Source organism: Lactuca saligna, chromosome 7 (genome assembly GCF_052625555.1).
Source record: "Lactuca saligna cultivar CGN05327 chromosome 7, ASM5262555v1, whole genome shotgun sequence".
Lineage (NCBI taxonomy): Eukaryota > Viridiplantae > Streptophyta > Magnoliopsida > Asterales > Asteraceae > Lactuca > Lactuca saligna.
In genome coordinates, this window is record NC_136423.1 from 113,700,515 (window position 1) to 113,716,008 (window position 15,494).

At 31.9% G+C, this 15,494-nt stretch overlaps 1 protein-coding gene across 1 annotated transcript; it reads left to right on the forward strand.

The window, feature by feature from the left end:
• The first annotated feature begins 10,612 nt into the window (after positions 1 to 10,612).
• LOC145007156 (protein FAR1-RELATED SEQUENCE 9-like) lies at positions 10,613 to 13,791 on the forward strand. The gene is made up of 8 exons (XM_078966139.1): positions 10,613 to 10,730; positions 10,985 to 11,062; positions 11,186 to 11,236; positions 11,321 to 11,514; positions 11,590 to 12,101; positions 12,165 to 12,360; positions 12,501 to 13,079; positions 13,174 to 13,791. Exons 1-8 carry the CDS (start codon positions 10,613 to 10,615, stop codon positions 13,789 to 13,791), a joined length of 2,346 nt encoding a protein of 781 aa, XP_078822265.1.
• The last annotated feature ends 1,703 nt before the right edge of the window (positions 13,792 to 15,494 follow it).

The following is a 15,494-nucleotide window of genomic DNA, read 5'->3' on the forward strand; positions in this document are numbered from 1 at the left end:
TGTCCACATATCGTGAGGTGTTTTGGCAACCTTCTTAGTAGGGACTCGGTTAAGGATATAGGCGGCAGTCTCTAAGGCATACCCCCAAAAAGAGAGAGATAGTGAAGCACGACTCATCATAGAGCAAACCATGTCCAACAACGTTCGATTATGCCTTTCTACCACACCATTAAACTGCGGTGTCCTAGGTGGCGTCAATTGTGAAACTATTCCACACTCCTTGAGATAATCGTGGAATTCAAGACTTAGGTACTCTCCTCCTCGATCGGATTGAAGCATCTTGATTTTCATGCCCAATTGATTCTCCACTTCATTCTTGAACTCTTTGAACTTTTCAAATGTTTCTAACTTTTGCTTGATTAAATAGATATACCCATATCTACTATAGTCATCGGTAAAAGTTACGTAGAAGCGGTTTCCATACTTCGTGGTTGATCTAAACGGTCCACACACATCGGTATGTATGAGGTCCAATAGACCTTCACCCCTTTCGCAAGTACCAGCGAAGGGTGACTTTGTCATCTTTCCAAGTAAGCAAGACTCGCATGTGTCATCTTCCTTAAGGTCGAATGACTCCAACACTCCATCCTTTTGGAGTTGGGCTATGCATTTCTTGTTGACATGTCCAAGATGACAATGCCACAAGGATGCCTTATCCGTACCATTGGAAGAATCTATGCATAAAACATCATTTCCTAAGTTATCTATAATCATAACAGTTTCATAAATTCCATTACACAGTATTGATTAAAAAAAAAGACACCATTTAGATAAGCCAAAATAGAACCATTCTCATTATTAAAAGAAAATCTAAAACCTTGTCTAAACAAACCATGAAATGAAATGATGTTTCTAGCCATTTCTAGCAAATAGCAACAATTATTCAAATCTAAAGATAAACCATTCCTAAGCACTAAAGAATACACTCCAATCTTGGTCACAGGAGACGATCTTCTGTTCCGCATGATTAGATTTATTCTTCCATACCCCACGTCTCTATTTCTTCTTAGTCCCTGCACATTAGAACATATGTGGTAACCACAACCAGTATCAAGAACCCAAGAAATATCATGAGATGAATCGTTAGATTTAATTGTGTATATATACCTGCGAAAGACGGCTTGATATTTCTTTCCTTGATGGCTTGCAGGTACTCTGGGCAACTTCTCTTCTAGTGTCCTATCTTGTGGCAGTGGTGGCACTCTACCTCCTTTGGGTTAGGGCAGGGTTTAGCAGTATCAACTTTGGTCCCACTAGAAGAGACACCATCTTGGGGCTTAACCTTACGATGGTTCTTAGACGAAGCCTTCCTCTTCTTTCCCTTTCCTTTTCCAATAGCCAAAACAGGAGCAGTGGGTGGATTGGGAGTTGGTGCAACAGACTTGTCCTTGAAGTTGCTTTCAGCGACCCTCAAGAGACCTTGGAGCTTGCTTAGGGTGACCTCTTCTTTGTTCATGTGATAGGTCATCCTAAATTGATTGTAACTTGGAGGCAAAGAGTGAAGCACCATGTCGATTGCCAAGTCTTCCCCAAAGTCAACATTAAACTTGCAAAGATGGTCGACATACCTTTGCATCTTTTGCAAGTGCATGGTAAGAGACTCTCCATGACCCATCTTAGCGGAAATCATGTTAGTGAAAATCTCATAACGCTCTTGTCTCACATTTTGGTGGTATCTCTCCAACAAGTCTTGGTGCATCTTGTACGGGTACATGTCCTCATAGGACTTTTGGAATTCGGAGTTCATAGTGGCTATCATGATGCAATGAACTTTCGTTGCATCACGCTCATGAGTTTCAAAAGCGGTGATTTCAGCTGGAGTAGCTATTTCAAGATTGATTTTCTCGAGCTTCTCATCGAGGACATACTCCTTGTCCTCGTAGCGAGCAATCGTGCGAATGTATCTTATCCATTCTCTAAAGTTTGTTCCATCGAACGTCACCTTTTGACAAAGGCTCATCAATGTGAACGAACTAGCAGCAGCGTTGTTCGTGTTCGACATCTACAATTAGAAAGGACAAAGATAGATTAGAATATGAATCCCTAATTATCACCCAATAAGAAAAATTAGGGCTAGGATCCAACAACAATATTTACACATTAGAAAAGGGATGTCGTAATCCAACATGCAAACAATTTGAAGGTTAGTGAATGACGATTCACTAATTCTCCATTATGAAAACATAACTTTAAGTTCTAAATGCATTGAGAATTCCTAGGTTTGGATGAGATTCATTGAAACCTTTCAATGGCATGTTTAAATCTCTTTATGCCCCTCTCGTTTGTGACTGGGATACCGAGGATCACAAAGTGGGTGTGAATTACCATGCAAATTCACATGGTGCCTTCATTATAACAATCAACTATTTGATGTGCCGGTAAACCACACACGCTCCATCGAACTATGATAAACAATGAATCACCCTTTGCCACCTTCGCTTAGAACCAATTAGTGTGTCAGTAAACCACACACGCTCCACTAACTTCTTAGCAAGGTGCAAATTGTAATTTCATGGGATTGCATCAATTCACTTTTCTTAAAGTAACTAGGATTGAGAAATTTTGAAAGCCATGTTGTTACTTTGTATTTCATATTATACTTTTAATGAGAGGATGAGGTTTCCTTATCCTACCCGTTCGGCTAACGACTCTCTACCGATCAAGCAAGCGGTGGGTGTTAGTGTACACCCATTAAGCGCCATTTTATAGGCAGCAACCTTATACCCACCTTATAGACCGGCTTCGTGAATGAGGCCTAGTAACGGTAAGACTAGCATATTAATATATATATATATATATATATATATATATATATATATATATATATATATTAAACTTGTAATAATATAATAGTATAGGGTGTATTTTAAACATTTCAAAAATACTAGGTTTTTAATTTCCAATTTAAAATTTTCGAAATTTAATACCATTAAAATTTTAAATATTAAAACTCTTGATTTAATAATTATCACAAATTAAACTATCATTTTAAATTATTAAATCATAAGGGATTATCTAAATCATGAGGATAATTACCATTTAAACAATTAACTTATCCTAATCCCTTTTATCCCTCTAAATTTCGAAAATAATGGGTTGAGATAATTCAAAATCTTTAATTACCATATTTAACCATTAAAAGATAATTACTAGATATGAGATTATCCAAATCTCTAAAATTTAGGATCTTATCTTGGGAAAGGAGGCAAATCTCGAAATCTAAGGGTTTGCAAACCCTAGATTTCGAAATCTTGGATTAAAAGGAAAGGATTCAAAAACCCTTTCAAGATTTTCGCAAATTAGGGTTACGAAACCCTAATCACGAAATCTATTGCCTCCTAGGGTTTATTGGCTATAAACCCTAATTTGTCAAGTTCATACAATAGAATAATACTAATTGAAAACAAGTTAACCAAAGGCTCTGATACCACTGATGGGATTACTACAAACAATCCTATGTGTGCATGCAACCCTAATTTGGATCTATGTTTTCACTATCAGATACACAACATTATGATCACATGGATAAAACCCTAATGTAGCATGCTATTTTCGAAATTCATATATAAGGTTAGATCACATACCTCTTGTTGTTATATTGCAATAACAACTTAAATCTTCAAACCCTTAGTCTTGAAAGCAAGCACCACAAGTGTAGTGCCTCTAATGGCTCACAAACACCACAAGAAATTGGAAAGGCTATAGAGAGAGAAGGGAGGAGGTAGAAATCGTCCTTAGATTCTCTAGGGATCAAGTGGACGAAATCCTAAGGCCTTAGGGGTCTTTATATAGGGTTGGGATTAGTGTTTCAGTCCTTATCCTTATCTAGTTACTTGCCCACCAAGCAACCACAAGATAAGCCTTGAAAACCCTTATCTCTTGGACCTTGGACGATTTTAAGGATATCCTTATCCTTGAATTCGTCCATCCTTTAACAAGGATAACCATTGCCCTATTTTGCAACTATCACATAATTACAATCCAGCCCCTCTAGTTTAATTAATTACACTTGATCACAAAAATTAATTCCTAATTAATTATTGACCAATATTAATTAAACAAATATGATTTCTCCTTTAATATATTATTCTTATAACATATTAATAAATCATAATAACATCTTTCTCTATTTATTTCTCCAATCAAGTTGCTTTGGTGAAGGCAACCCAAAAGGACCATGCACAACCGGGTCAAGTACTTGCCTAATATAGTTGCAGCCTTAGACACTATTCCAACAAGATCGTCCTGGACAGTTGTTTAAATTACTTTATTCATATCTAGTTCTGATTCCCTTTGCCCTCTTAATGCCCTAGGCATTTGGAATAGATAGAACGGTCGAATATTATAGAATATGCAGTCGATCCTATACCCGAAGCGTATGGGATACGATACATAATATCTTACATAAAGACATGATACTTTACCAGTCTCCTGCTACAATATTCTTATATAGAATTCCCTTATGTTGAACCTTTTCAACATAACATTCATATATGTCCTTTGACTAAATTTGATTAAAATTTCTTGATCTAAGCTTTTAGATTTTGAAATGAAGTACAAGTTTCTCTCCCTTAATTATAGCAAAAACAACTTTTCAACGCCTGCAACTTTACGACTTGAAACTTTTGTTTTCTATAATTAATATTTCTAACTTGCAACATAATAATCATGCTCTCACTAACATGATAATTATATATTTACCTAAAGAACACTTATGCTCCCACTAGCTTTGACATGTACTCATAAAACAGTTAGACTTCTAGAAATCAATGCTGATTGACATTCTTACCAAAGTTCAAATTTCTGATACATGATGCTTCGATAAGACTTTATCTAAGCTTGTACACCTTTTATTAGAAGTCTCATATGTGTGTTTAAACTATTTCAGAACTTATATCAATAAGTTCCAAATGTTCAGACTAATTGCCAAATCTCACAATTCGAACCATGAAGAGGGATGATGTAATCATGATCGGATTTGAGAATGCAATTTCAACAATCGCTATCTCCTTAAAATCTTCCTAGTGAAATCGTTTCCTCATAATCATTTTCATGAAGGAGAGAAATTTGTTAGGGTTTCTTGAACCCTAGGGCTTGGATTTTCGAAATTTGTTAGGGTTTCTTGAACCCTTTTCCTTTGGCCCCATATTTTCAATTTAGGGTTGGAAAACCCTAGGGTTTTCGAAAAAACCTTCCTCCCAAATATTAAATTTCAAAATTTTAGGGATTAGTATAGTGTTGTATTTGGTAATTATCTTATTAAATGTTAAATGGATAATTAAAGATTTTGAAATATCCCTTCCCAAATTTTCGAAATCTAGGGGATAAAGGGATTAGGTTAAATTAATTATTTAATTTAATGGATAATCCTTTAAGATTTAATAATTTAAACTAATTGTTTAATTTTGGATAATTATTAAATCATAGTTTTAATATTTAAGATTTTAAAATTAAAAGGTATTAATTTTTCGAAAATTTTAAATTTGATTAAAAACCCCAGTATTTTGAAATATTTAAAATACACCCTTATACTATTATAATATTAAAAGTTTAATACTTATATATATATATACATATATATATATATATATATATATATATATATATATATATATATATGTATGTATGTATAAGAAGAGTCAGTCTTACCGTTAGTAGGCCTCATTCACGAAGTTGGTCTATAAGGGGGGTAAAAGTAAATTGCCTATACAATGGCGATTGAATGGGTGTCCACTCTCACCCAACGCTTCCTTGACTAGTGGAGGGTTGTTAGCCGAACCGGTAGGATAGGACATTAATAAGTATAATGAACAATATAAAGTAACTAAATGCTTTTACAAAATTACCAAATCTTAGTTACTTTAGGAAAAATTGTGAATTTGGTGCTAATCCATGAAATTGCACATTGCACCTTTTTGGTCGTTAGTGGAGCGTGTGTGGTTAGCAGGCACACTAATATGGGACCAATAAAGGATGGCAATGGGTAGCTCGTAGATTATCATAGATCAATGGAGCGTGTGTGGTTAACCGGTACACATTAATTAGGTGATATACGTCTTCGAGAGTACCAAGCTAAATTGCATGATTATTTACACCTTGTTTGTGATCCTCGACATCTCAGTCACAAACATAAAGAGCATAATCGAGATTAAACATGCCATTGAAAAGTTCAATGAATCTCAAAATATCTAGGAGTTTTAATTCATTTAAAACCTAATTTTGGAAATTGGTAAATCGTCATTTACCTACCTTCAAATATTCTGCAATTTGATTACGGCATCCCTCTTCCGAGTTGTAGAATATTGTGTTGGGTCCTAGCCTTAATATTTCATTTGGGTGTTATAGTAAGGATTAAATCAACTAACTTGAATGTCTCCTGTTTTGTAGATGTCAAAATCTAACTTTGGTCTTCCCGAATCCTTGGGAAAAAGCTTTCCACATGAAGATGATGTTTCACGATTGGATCATGGAAACAAAAATCGTTCTTCACTTGCTACACCTCCTCCAATAATTCTCCCTGACCCACGTGTTCGAATACTTGAAAAGCTCTAGGTCACTCAAGCCCTATTGGCAAGCAAACACGAAGAAGGAAAGTCTATATGTGCTCACGTCTTGGATATGAGGTTGCATATTGACAAGTTAGGGATGTTGGGTGTCGCTGTCTCAAGGAAGTTAGCTATTGACTTGGTTCTTCAATCACTTCCTGAATCATATGTTGAGTTCGTTAAAGATTACTATATGATTTACCACAACGTGTCCCTCATTGATCTTACATATTTGCTTATTGTTGCTGAATCAGCAATGATTTGGCGTACGGGTAAAGAATATTTTAGTAGTAGATCAACCTCCCAAACTTCCATGGACATTGAAAATGGCAACATTGGAAGTCCAGAAGAGTCTTCTCTTCCCAATGGAAAGGGATTGGCCATAGTCAAACCGTTTGACTGGATGGTAAAGAGAAAAGCTGAATTAGAGATTGTCTCATGTGTTGTTCCAAAAGAGTCCATTCGTTTCTACTAGGGATGACAATGGGTACTGGTATACCGGGTTTCATGTTCTGCATCCCCATACCCATCCCCATCGGGAATTAGGAATTTATCCCCATCCCCATCCCTAATGGGTAATCGGGGATTTTTCCCCGTTACAAAGTTTTGAACTTTTATGAAAAATAACTCATAATTATATATTAACTAACAAAACAAAAACTAACAGAACTAATACAAAACACTATAATCACTGAATGTGTTCAAACACGATCAATAACATTCAAGGTTACAAATTAAATCATTCTTTGCAAAAAAAAAGACATTAAAATTGTTCCCAAAACCATACGTTTCATTGTTAGAAAACCTTATTTTGTCTACTGAACATTTTCTTATGCATTATTAAAAATAAAAACATAATTAATATATATATATATATATATATATATATATATATATATATATATATATATATATATATATATATATATATATATAGGGGAAGGCTCATGCAAAAATGCAAACTATATGTGAAAATGAAAGAACCAATCGTATATTGCCACATCATTATTCATGTTTTCTTCAATTTATTACTTAAATTTAATAATAAAGGGTAAGATAGTAATTAACATAAAATAGTGATTGAAATCATTCTTCATATAAATAACCGCAACCCAAAACTGACATATTAATATGAAACTAACTTCTTCCGTATGTTTATGATCGACAAAAACATCTCCATTAAACTCTTTGATTGATTTATAAGTTACAATATCAAACTGAAGAGATGTCTAGTAAAGAATATGAAGATATTTGTTCTACTTACTTAATTGATAAAGCAAAGGAATCTTCCCAAAATGTAACTATTGGAAATTCAATATCAACGTTAGATGATGTTGATAAGGGCAAGTTTTCATTCTGTATAATTACTATATTTTCGATTCTAATATTAAAAAATTATAAATACCTAACATTACAATACTATGATACACACTCATTACATATATTTTTACAATTATACTGAAAGGTAATTTCAACCTTCAAACTGATGTTTAGGATCCGAAGAAAAAAAAAGTTAATCGTATGATTAATTAGATTTCATGTACTAAATATTTACATATAAATACTAATTTCAATAATATTTCTGGATATTGGACAGGAAGTAATGAATCGGAAGACTCATTCAATGTTTTAACTATTGAACCTTCAGAATCAACAATCAACAATGATGATAAAGGCAAGTTTAATAAATATTAACATGAATATTTATGATGTTATTCAATAATTAAATTTAAGATAGATTACTAAATTTTATAGAACAATTACTAATAATTTTAAAATAAACAAACTGACTCTGAAGTTCAACTTTCAAAAGGAACTACAAGTGCAGCAGCAAAAGAAAAGGATAAAGGCATGTTTACCTAATTTATATTAAATACATAATTGTTAGCTAGAAACTTAGATGAACAAGCCCCCACTGTCCTTGTTTGCAAACAAGAATGAGAATCTTCGTATGTTTTGACAGTCCAAAGTTGTTTCTCATCTGCCCTAGATATAAAAAGAACCCATGGACAAGTTGTTTTCTTGGAAAGTACTAAATTGCCCCTATCTTTATTATTGTCACCAGTCAATTCAGGAACAATACCCCAACACTTTACCCTAACTCTTGTCTTGTCATTCTTTACATAATGTAGATCCCTCCTTTCTTTTACAGAGTAGTTGGCAATAACTTCTCTTATTTTTTCCTTTTCCTTGAACGTCTGACCAATCTTAAAAGCTTTAGTGTGAACCTCACCAGATGAACAAGCAACTGGTTTTAGAATGGACCTTAACAATTTCTTCCTAGGCTCTTTTTCACTAGCAAATGACTCAAATACATCATTGTCTAAGACTTCTAAACGTTCATCTTCAATGTCTTCATGTTCCTTAGTATTATTGTTTGTCGGATCAAGCTGGCCCAAGTCAATGTCTTCATCAAGTACACTACAGAAGTTGATCATGTTCACCTCCACATCATCTATCAAAGGTTCCTCATCAAACACTATTTTTTTTGCATCATGCTGACTATCAAAATCACTTTCATCTGCACTATCCTCACAATCATATTCATCATCTACAACTGGATCATTATTCATAACTGGCTCATCATATTGGTCATCTATGATTGGCACATCATTCATAACAGGTACATCATTCATAACTGGTTCATCATTCAAATCTGGTTCATCATTCATAACTGGTTCATCATTCAAAACTGGCTCATCAGTCATAACTGGCTCATCATCCATAACTGGCTCACTATCCTGTATCACTTGTGAAGGTCCATCAAATGTTCCATATGGCACAATGGACTGGGAGTATTCTAATTTTTTCCTAGAAGACCCAACAACTTTTCCCTTCTTTTGGTTCCTATCTAGTTCAGGGGATACATCAGTAACCAACTCCTCAATAATAACCTTGGTGGGGGACAAAAAATAACTGTTAACCCTTGTATGCCCATGCTCTATGTAGATACTTAAAAGGTTATTTTTTTCCACATAATTTGACAATACATGCACATCCCCATCATTTCCTAGAGGTAACAGACCAATGTCCAACTCTACTTCTGGAATAAGAAAATGATAATACAAAGTTTGCCCTTCTACGTACCCTATTTCTCGAACCATTGTATCCAACTCATGCACAGAGAAAACGTCAATATCTACGAAGTCAACATAGTCTATTGTTCCATCTACGTACCTTCTCCCAGGGCTTTTCGTGAATATCCCACCATGATGGATTTTCAGAGTGAAATAGTTGCTTATTCCCTCTGAAATAAAGAATAACAAAAAAAAATTCAACAATTTGGGCATAATATCAAATCGAGAAAATCAAAGATCACTTTAGTAAGTCACTTACGGTATATCCTTTCCAAATCATAATTTGATGCTTTAGTGTGTTTGGAACGAAGTGACCATAACGTTAACACCATTATCGTTTTCAATCGACAGATGATCCCCTGCCTTGTGTTCTGTTGGAGAAGACGAAGATGAATGCGAAAGGGTAATGGGTAGCTGAGGAAGATGATCTTTGTACTTAATTACAGAGTTCATGCGTATATGTGCATAATGATCGATTATTAGAGTGACTGCAAGATGAAAAGACAAATTTACCCCTTCACTAACGGCTCAAAAATGACGGGGTTAGGGTCAAGGACCAATCGCGCAATTAAATGAAACCTTAAGGACCATTCGCGTGACTTTTTGCTAGAAAGTCCTCAAAGTGCGATATTGTGTAAACCACAGGGACCAATCGTGAAATTTTGTCAAAATAAAAACATAATTAATACTATATATATATAAGGGAAGGCTCATGCAAAAATGCAAACTATATGTGAAAATGAAAGAACTAATCGTATATTGCCACATCATTATTCATGTTTTCTTCAATTTATTACTTAAATATAATAATAAAGGGTAAGATAGTAATTAACATAAAATAGTGATTGAAATCGTTCTTCATATAAATAACCGCAACCCAAAACTGACATATTAATATGAAACTAACTTCTTCCGTATGTTTATGATCGACAAAAACATCTCCATTAAAATCTTTGATTGATTTATAAGTTACAATATCAAACTGAAGAGATGTCTAGTAAAGAATATGAAGATATTTGTTCTACTTACTTAATTGATAAAGCAAAGGAATCTTCCCAAAATTTAACTATTGGAAATTCAATATCAACGTTAGATGATGTTGATAAAGGCAAGTTTTCATTCTGTATAATTACTATATTTTCGATTCTAATATTAAAAAATTATAAATACCTAACATTACAATACTATGATACACACTCATTACATATATTTTTACAATTATACTGAAAGGTAATTTTAACCTTCAAACTGATGTTTAGGATCCAAAGAAAAAAAAAGTTAATCGTATGATTAATTAGATTTCATGTACTAAATATTTACATATAAATACTAATTTCAATAATCTTTCTGGATATTGGACAGGAAGTAATGAATCGGAAGACTCATTCAATGTTTTAACTATTGAACCTTCAGAATCAACAATCAACAATGGTGGTAAAGGCAAGTTTAATAAATATTAACATGAATATTTCTGATGTTATTCAATAATTAAATTTAAGATAGATTACTAAATTCTATAGAACAATTACTAATAATTTTAAAATAAACAAACTGACTCTGAAGTTCAACTTTCAAAAGGAACTACAAGTGCAGCAGCAAAAGAAAAGGATAAAGGCATGTTTACCTAATTTATATTAAATACATAATTATGAACATATTTAATATATTTAAATATTGAGCTTTTTAAATATTTGATAGGAACATCTTACATAACTCAAGATGATGTGTACATTCCACATGTTGCTGAAAATCTCATTCCTAAAAAAGGACAAATTGTGTCAAGTTTAAATGAAGGAATTGAAATGTACAGGAATTATGCAAAAATTGCTGGTTTTGGAATTAGATTAGGAACAACAACCAAATACGGGGATCTAAGTCTAAGGAAAAAACAAGTAAGATGCAACAGATATGGAAATCCAAAAAAAAAAACCATTGATACTCTTACATCCTAACGACTGAAAAAACAGGAAAGAAAATCATATTCTAAGGTCACAGGATGTATGGCAATGATTGGTTTTGACAGAAATGCTGCAACAAATATAATCACTGTATATGCTTTTGAAGACACTCATAACCATCCACTTACTGAATTTAATGAAGAAAACATCTGCTCTCCAAATCATCGTCTTAGTATTTTTGATCAAGAACTAATTGTTAAAGCTTCAACTATCAACATTGGTGCCACAAAAGCACACAAATTAAGAGCATCATTAAAGGGAGGATATGATAATTTGCCAGCAACAAAGAATGATTTCAAAAACTTTTGGAGAGATTATACAAATATTGTTGGACCAAATGGTGCTCAATGTGTTGTAGACCAGTTGATAATTCGCAGAGATAATTATCAAAATTTCAATTTTCAATATAAGTTGGATGATGATGTGCTAAATGCTATGTTTTGGGTTGATGAAACAGGAAGAGAAAACTACAATAAGTTTTCTGATTTTATATCAATGGATGCTACTTATAGAACAAACAGGTAAAATTTATATTCATTACATAATATTACATAATAAGGGATAAATTTTACAAATACTTTCAGGTACAATATGATATTTGTTCCTTTCACTGCAATAAACAATCATGACAAAACAATCAACGTTGGAGCAGGACTAATATCAGATGAAACAATTGAATCATACTCTTGGTTGTCAGAAGCTTTTTTGTCATCACATATGAAGAAACCAACAATGATTCTATCAGACATGGATGCAACATTATCTTGTTCAATAGCAAAGGTGTTTGAAGGATGTACTCACAGATTATGTATGTGGCACATAAATGTCAAAAATGCCATCAAAGGTAACAAAAAATTTAATTTAAACAATTACATATAGCTTATGAAAATATACTAATAAAACCAAATTTAACATGACAGATTGAAGCTGACTTAGTTTCAAATACAGATTTCAAGAAACGAATAAATCAACTAGTTTGGAATATGAATATTAAACCAAAAGAATTTGAGAACAAATGGGATTTGATGTTGAATGAGTTTCATTTGAAGGAAAATAAATGGTTGGCTGATATGTTCAACAAGAGAGATAAATGGATTCCATCCTATTTCAGAGATATACCAATGTGTGGACTTATGAAGACTACATCTCGATCTGAAAGTTCTAATTCCTTTTTCAATGTTTTCTCAAGTCCAACAAACTTACTTGTTAATTTTATGTTCAACTTTGACACTGCACTTTCAAAGCAGCGTCATGAACAAAAAAGATTAGACATTGCATCAAGAGATACTTTGCCACAACTACTATTTCCAAATGAAAATTTGAAAATAGAAAAGCATGCATCATTGGTATACACTCGAGAAGCATTCATAAAAGTGCAAAAACAAATAAAAAAGGCATTCTATCAGTGTTTTCAAAAAAATTCGGTTTTGATTGATGGTCTTCAACAATGCACATTTGTCTACAAAGAACTAAAATCAGGCAAGCGACCAGAATTTAAGGTATTCAATTATGCTACTTCATTATTATTTTAATTTAACATTATTTATAATTTATAAATATATTTTTTTAAAAAAATTTATTATTACTTCTTAGGTTTCTTTTGATGCAAAAGATGAAACAATTGAATGTGAATGTTTGCATTTCACATTTTTTGGAATCCTTTGCAGTCATGCTTTCAGAATTCTTATAGATTATGACATTGCCATGATACCTGAAAAATACATTCTGGATAGATGGAGAAAGAACATAGTGGATATTGGTTTTCAAAAGATAAACAAAAAATGGAGAGTGTGCAGTACAGAAATTTCAAATCTCTTGCAGGATGCAACTTCTTTTTTTGAAAAATGCGTTGAATCGGTTATTCATGATAAAGAAAAACTACAAGAATTGGTGAACTCTCTTCAACAATTAAGTGAAACTTGTGGAAAAGATGTTTCTACAAGATCAAGTTCAATTCCCATAAAAGATGTGATTGAAAATATCATTGGAGTTCCAATTTCAAGTGATGTGAAAATCAAAGTACCAAGTGAGATAAAAACAAAAGGAAGTGGAAAGAGGAGTCGAATCAAAAGTGTTGCAGAAAAAGCAATAGCAAAAGCACTTAAACCAAAACGCAAAAGCAAAGGATGCAACCAATTCGTCAACCATGATATAAGAAATTGCCCAATAAATCCTTCAAATGTGCTTAGGCCTTTCAAAAAACATCAGTAACTTATATATGAATTTTAAATTTGTTTGTTATTAAGCTTCTCTGTATTAAAACTATTACTATTAATCGCATTAAACAATTTGAATTTTGAATTACGTACCTATTCTTTTTCCTTCAACATCTTCTCTCCAACTCTTTTGACCATGTCATTTGACAAATGTACAATTAAAAAAATTAACTCTTTTGACCATGTCTTTCACATACAAACCTTTTCATCTAATAGAGACTTTATATTATACACATGTACATACACGCAACAAATCTTCAACAATGTATAATACTACATAACCTAATAAAATCTTTCATTTATTAGTTAAATCTTTTCATAAATGGAGACGTCAAATCAAGTTATTTACAATAAATACAAATGTACAATCAAAAATATTAACTCTAATGAGATTGAAAAATATAATATTACATATTACACATGTTTATATACGCAACTAATCTTTAAAAATATATAATACTATATTACCTAATAAAAAGTTCCATTTATTGCTTAAATCTCTTCAAAATTTACAATTAGAAAAAAAAAATTAATAAATATAGAAGTCAAATCACTTAAATACAATAAATACATACAACCCTTTCACACACAAACCTTTTCATCTAATATAGACTTTATATATTATACAATATATACATACAACCCTTTCACATACAAACCTTATCATCTATTCATAAATGGAGACGTCATATCAACTTATTTACAACAACTACAAACCATTCTATCACATAAAAACCTTTTCATCTAATACTAACTTCATAATTTACATTTAAAAAAAATTTAAAGAAAAAAAAATGTAAAAACTATATATAATAACAATACTGTAATCACATTATAACATATAAAAAAAATATTTGCTATATATCAAATTTATAAAAATAGGTAATATATTATTTTGACATACATGTCTTTAGGTTAGTACGTAACGGTTGTTGGTGACTTTTGGAAATCAATGAGCTTAATGACTTATAGATAACTATACAGATGTGCAAGTTATCTTTGTCTCATTTGTTAATTATGAAACTCTTATCATATCCTTTTTGATAACCCAATTTTGAATTGTTAAAGTAATAAACTATTTGAAATTATGATACTTTTTTCGAAATTTATTACTTAAATGATTTCAAAAATCTTTCATTTATTACTAGAATCTATTCATAAATAGAGAAGTCAAAACACCAAAATTACAATAAATACATACATTTCTTTCACATAAAAACCTTTTCATTTACTAATAACTTTATAATTTATATTTAAAAAAAAATTAACATAAAAAATATGTACAAACTATAATCAATAACAACACTATTATCACATTATAACATACAAAAAAAATTATTTTCTATATATCAACTTATTAAAAATAGGTAATATATACCGATTACTTTTATAAAATACAAAAAAAAAAAATTACTTTCATAAAAAGATAAGTATTATCATCTTCAATGTATAGATAACATCATTAGCTAAACCTACAACCGCCAAAATAGCTATACAACTTTTTGAAGCAAATGACGGCAGAAAATTAATTACTCCTCTACTTACTCCGATTGTTACCGCTATATATTCCTATTAAACATAAACATAAACTTAAGGAAGAAAACACATACATTGATGGCTTCTGAATCATCCCTTTGGGTAGTTCGAAACACCTCGGATTATCTTGATCTTTACGACACATATGGTATGTTCTTTATT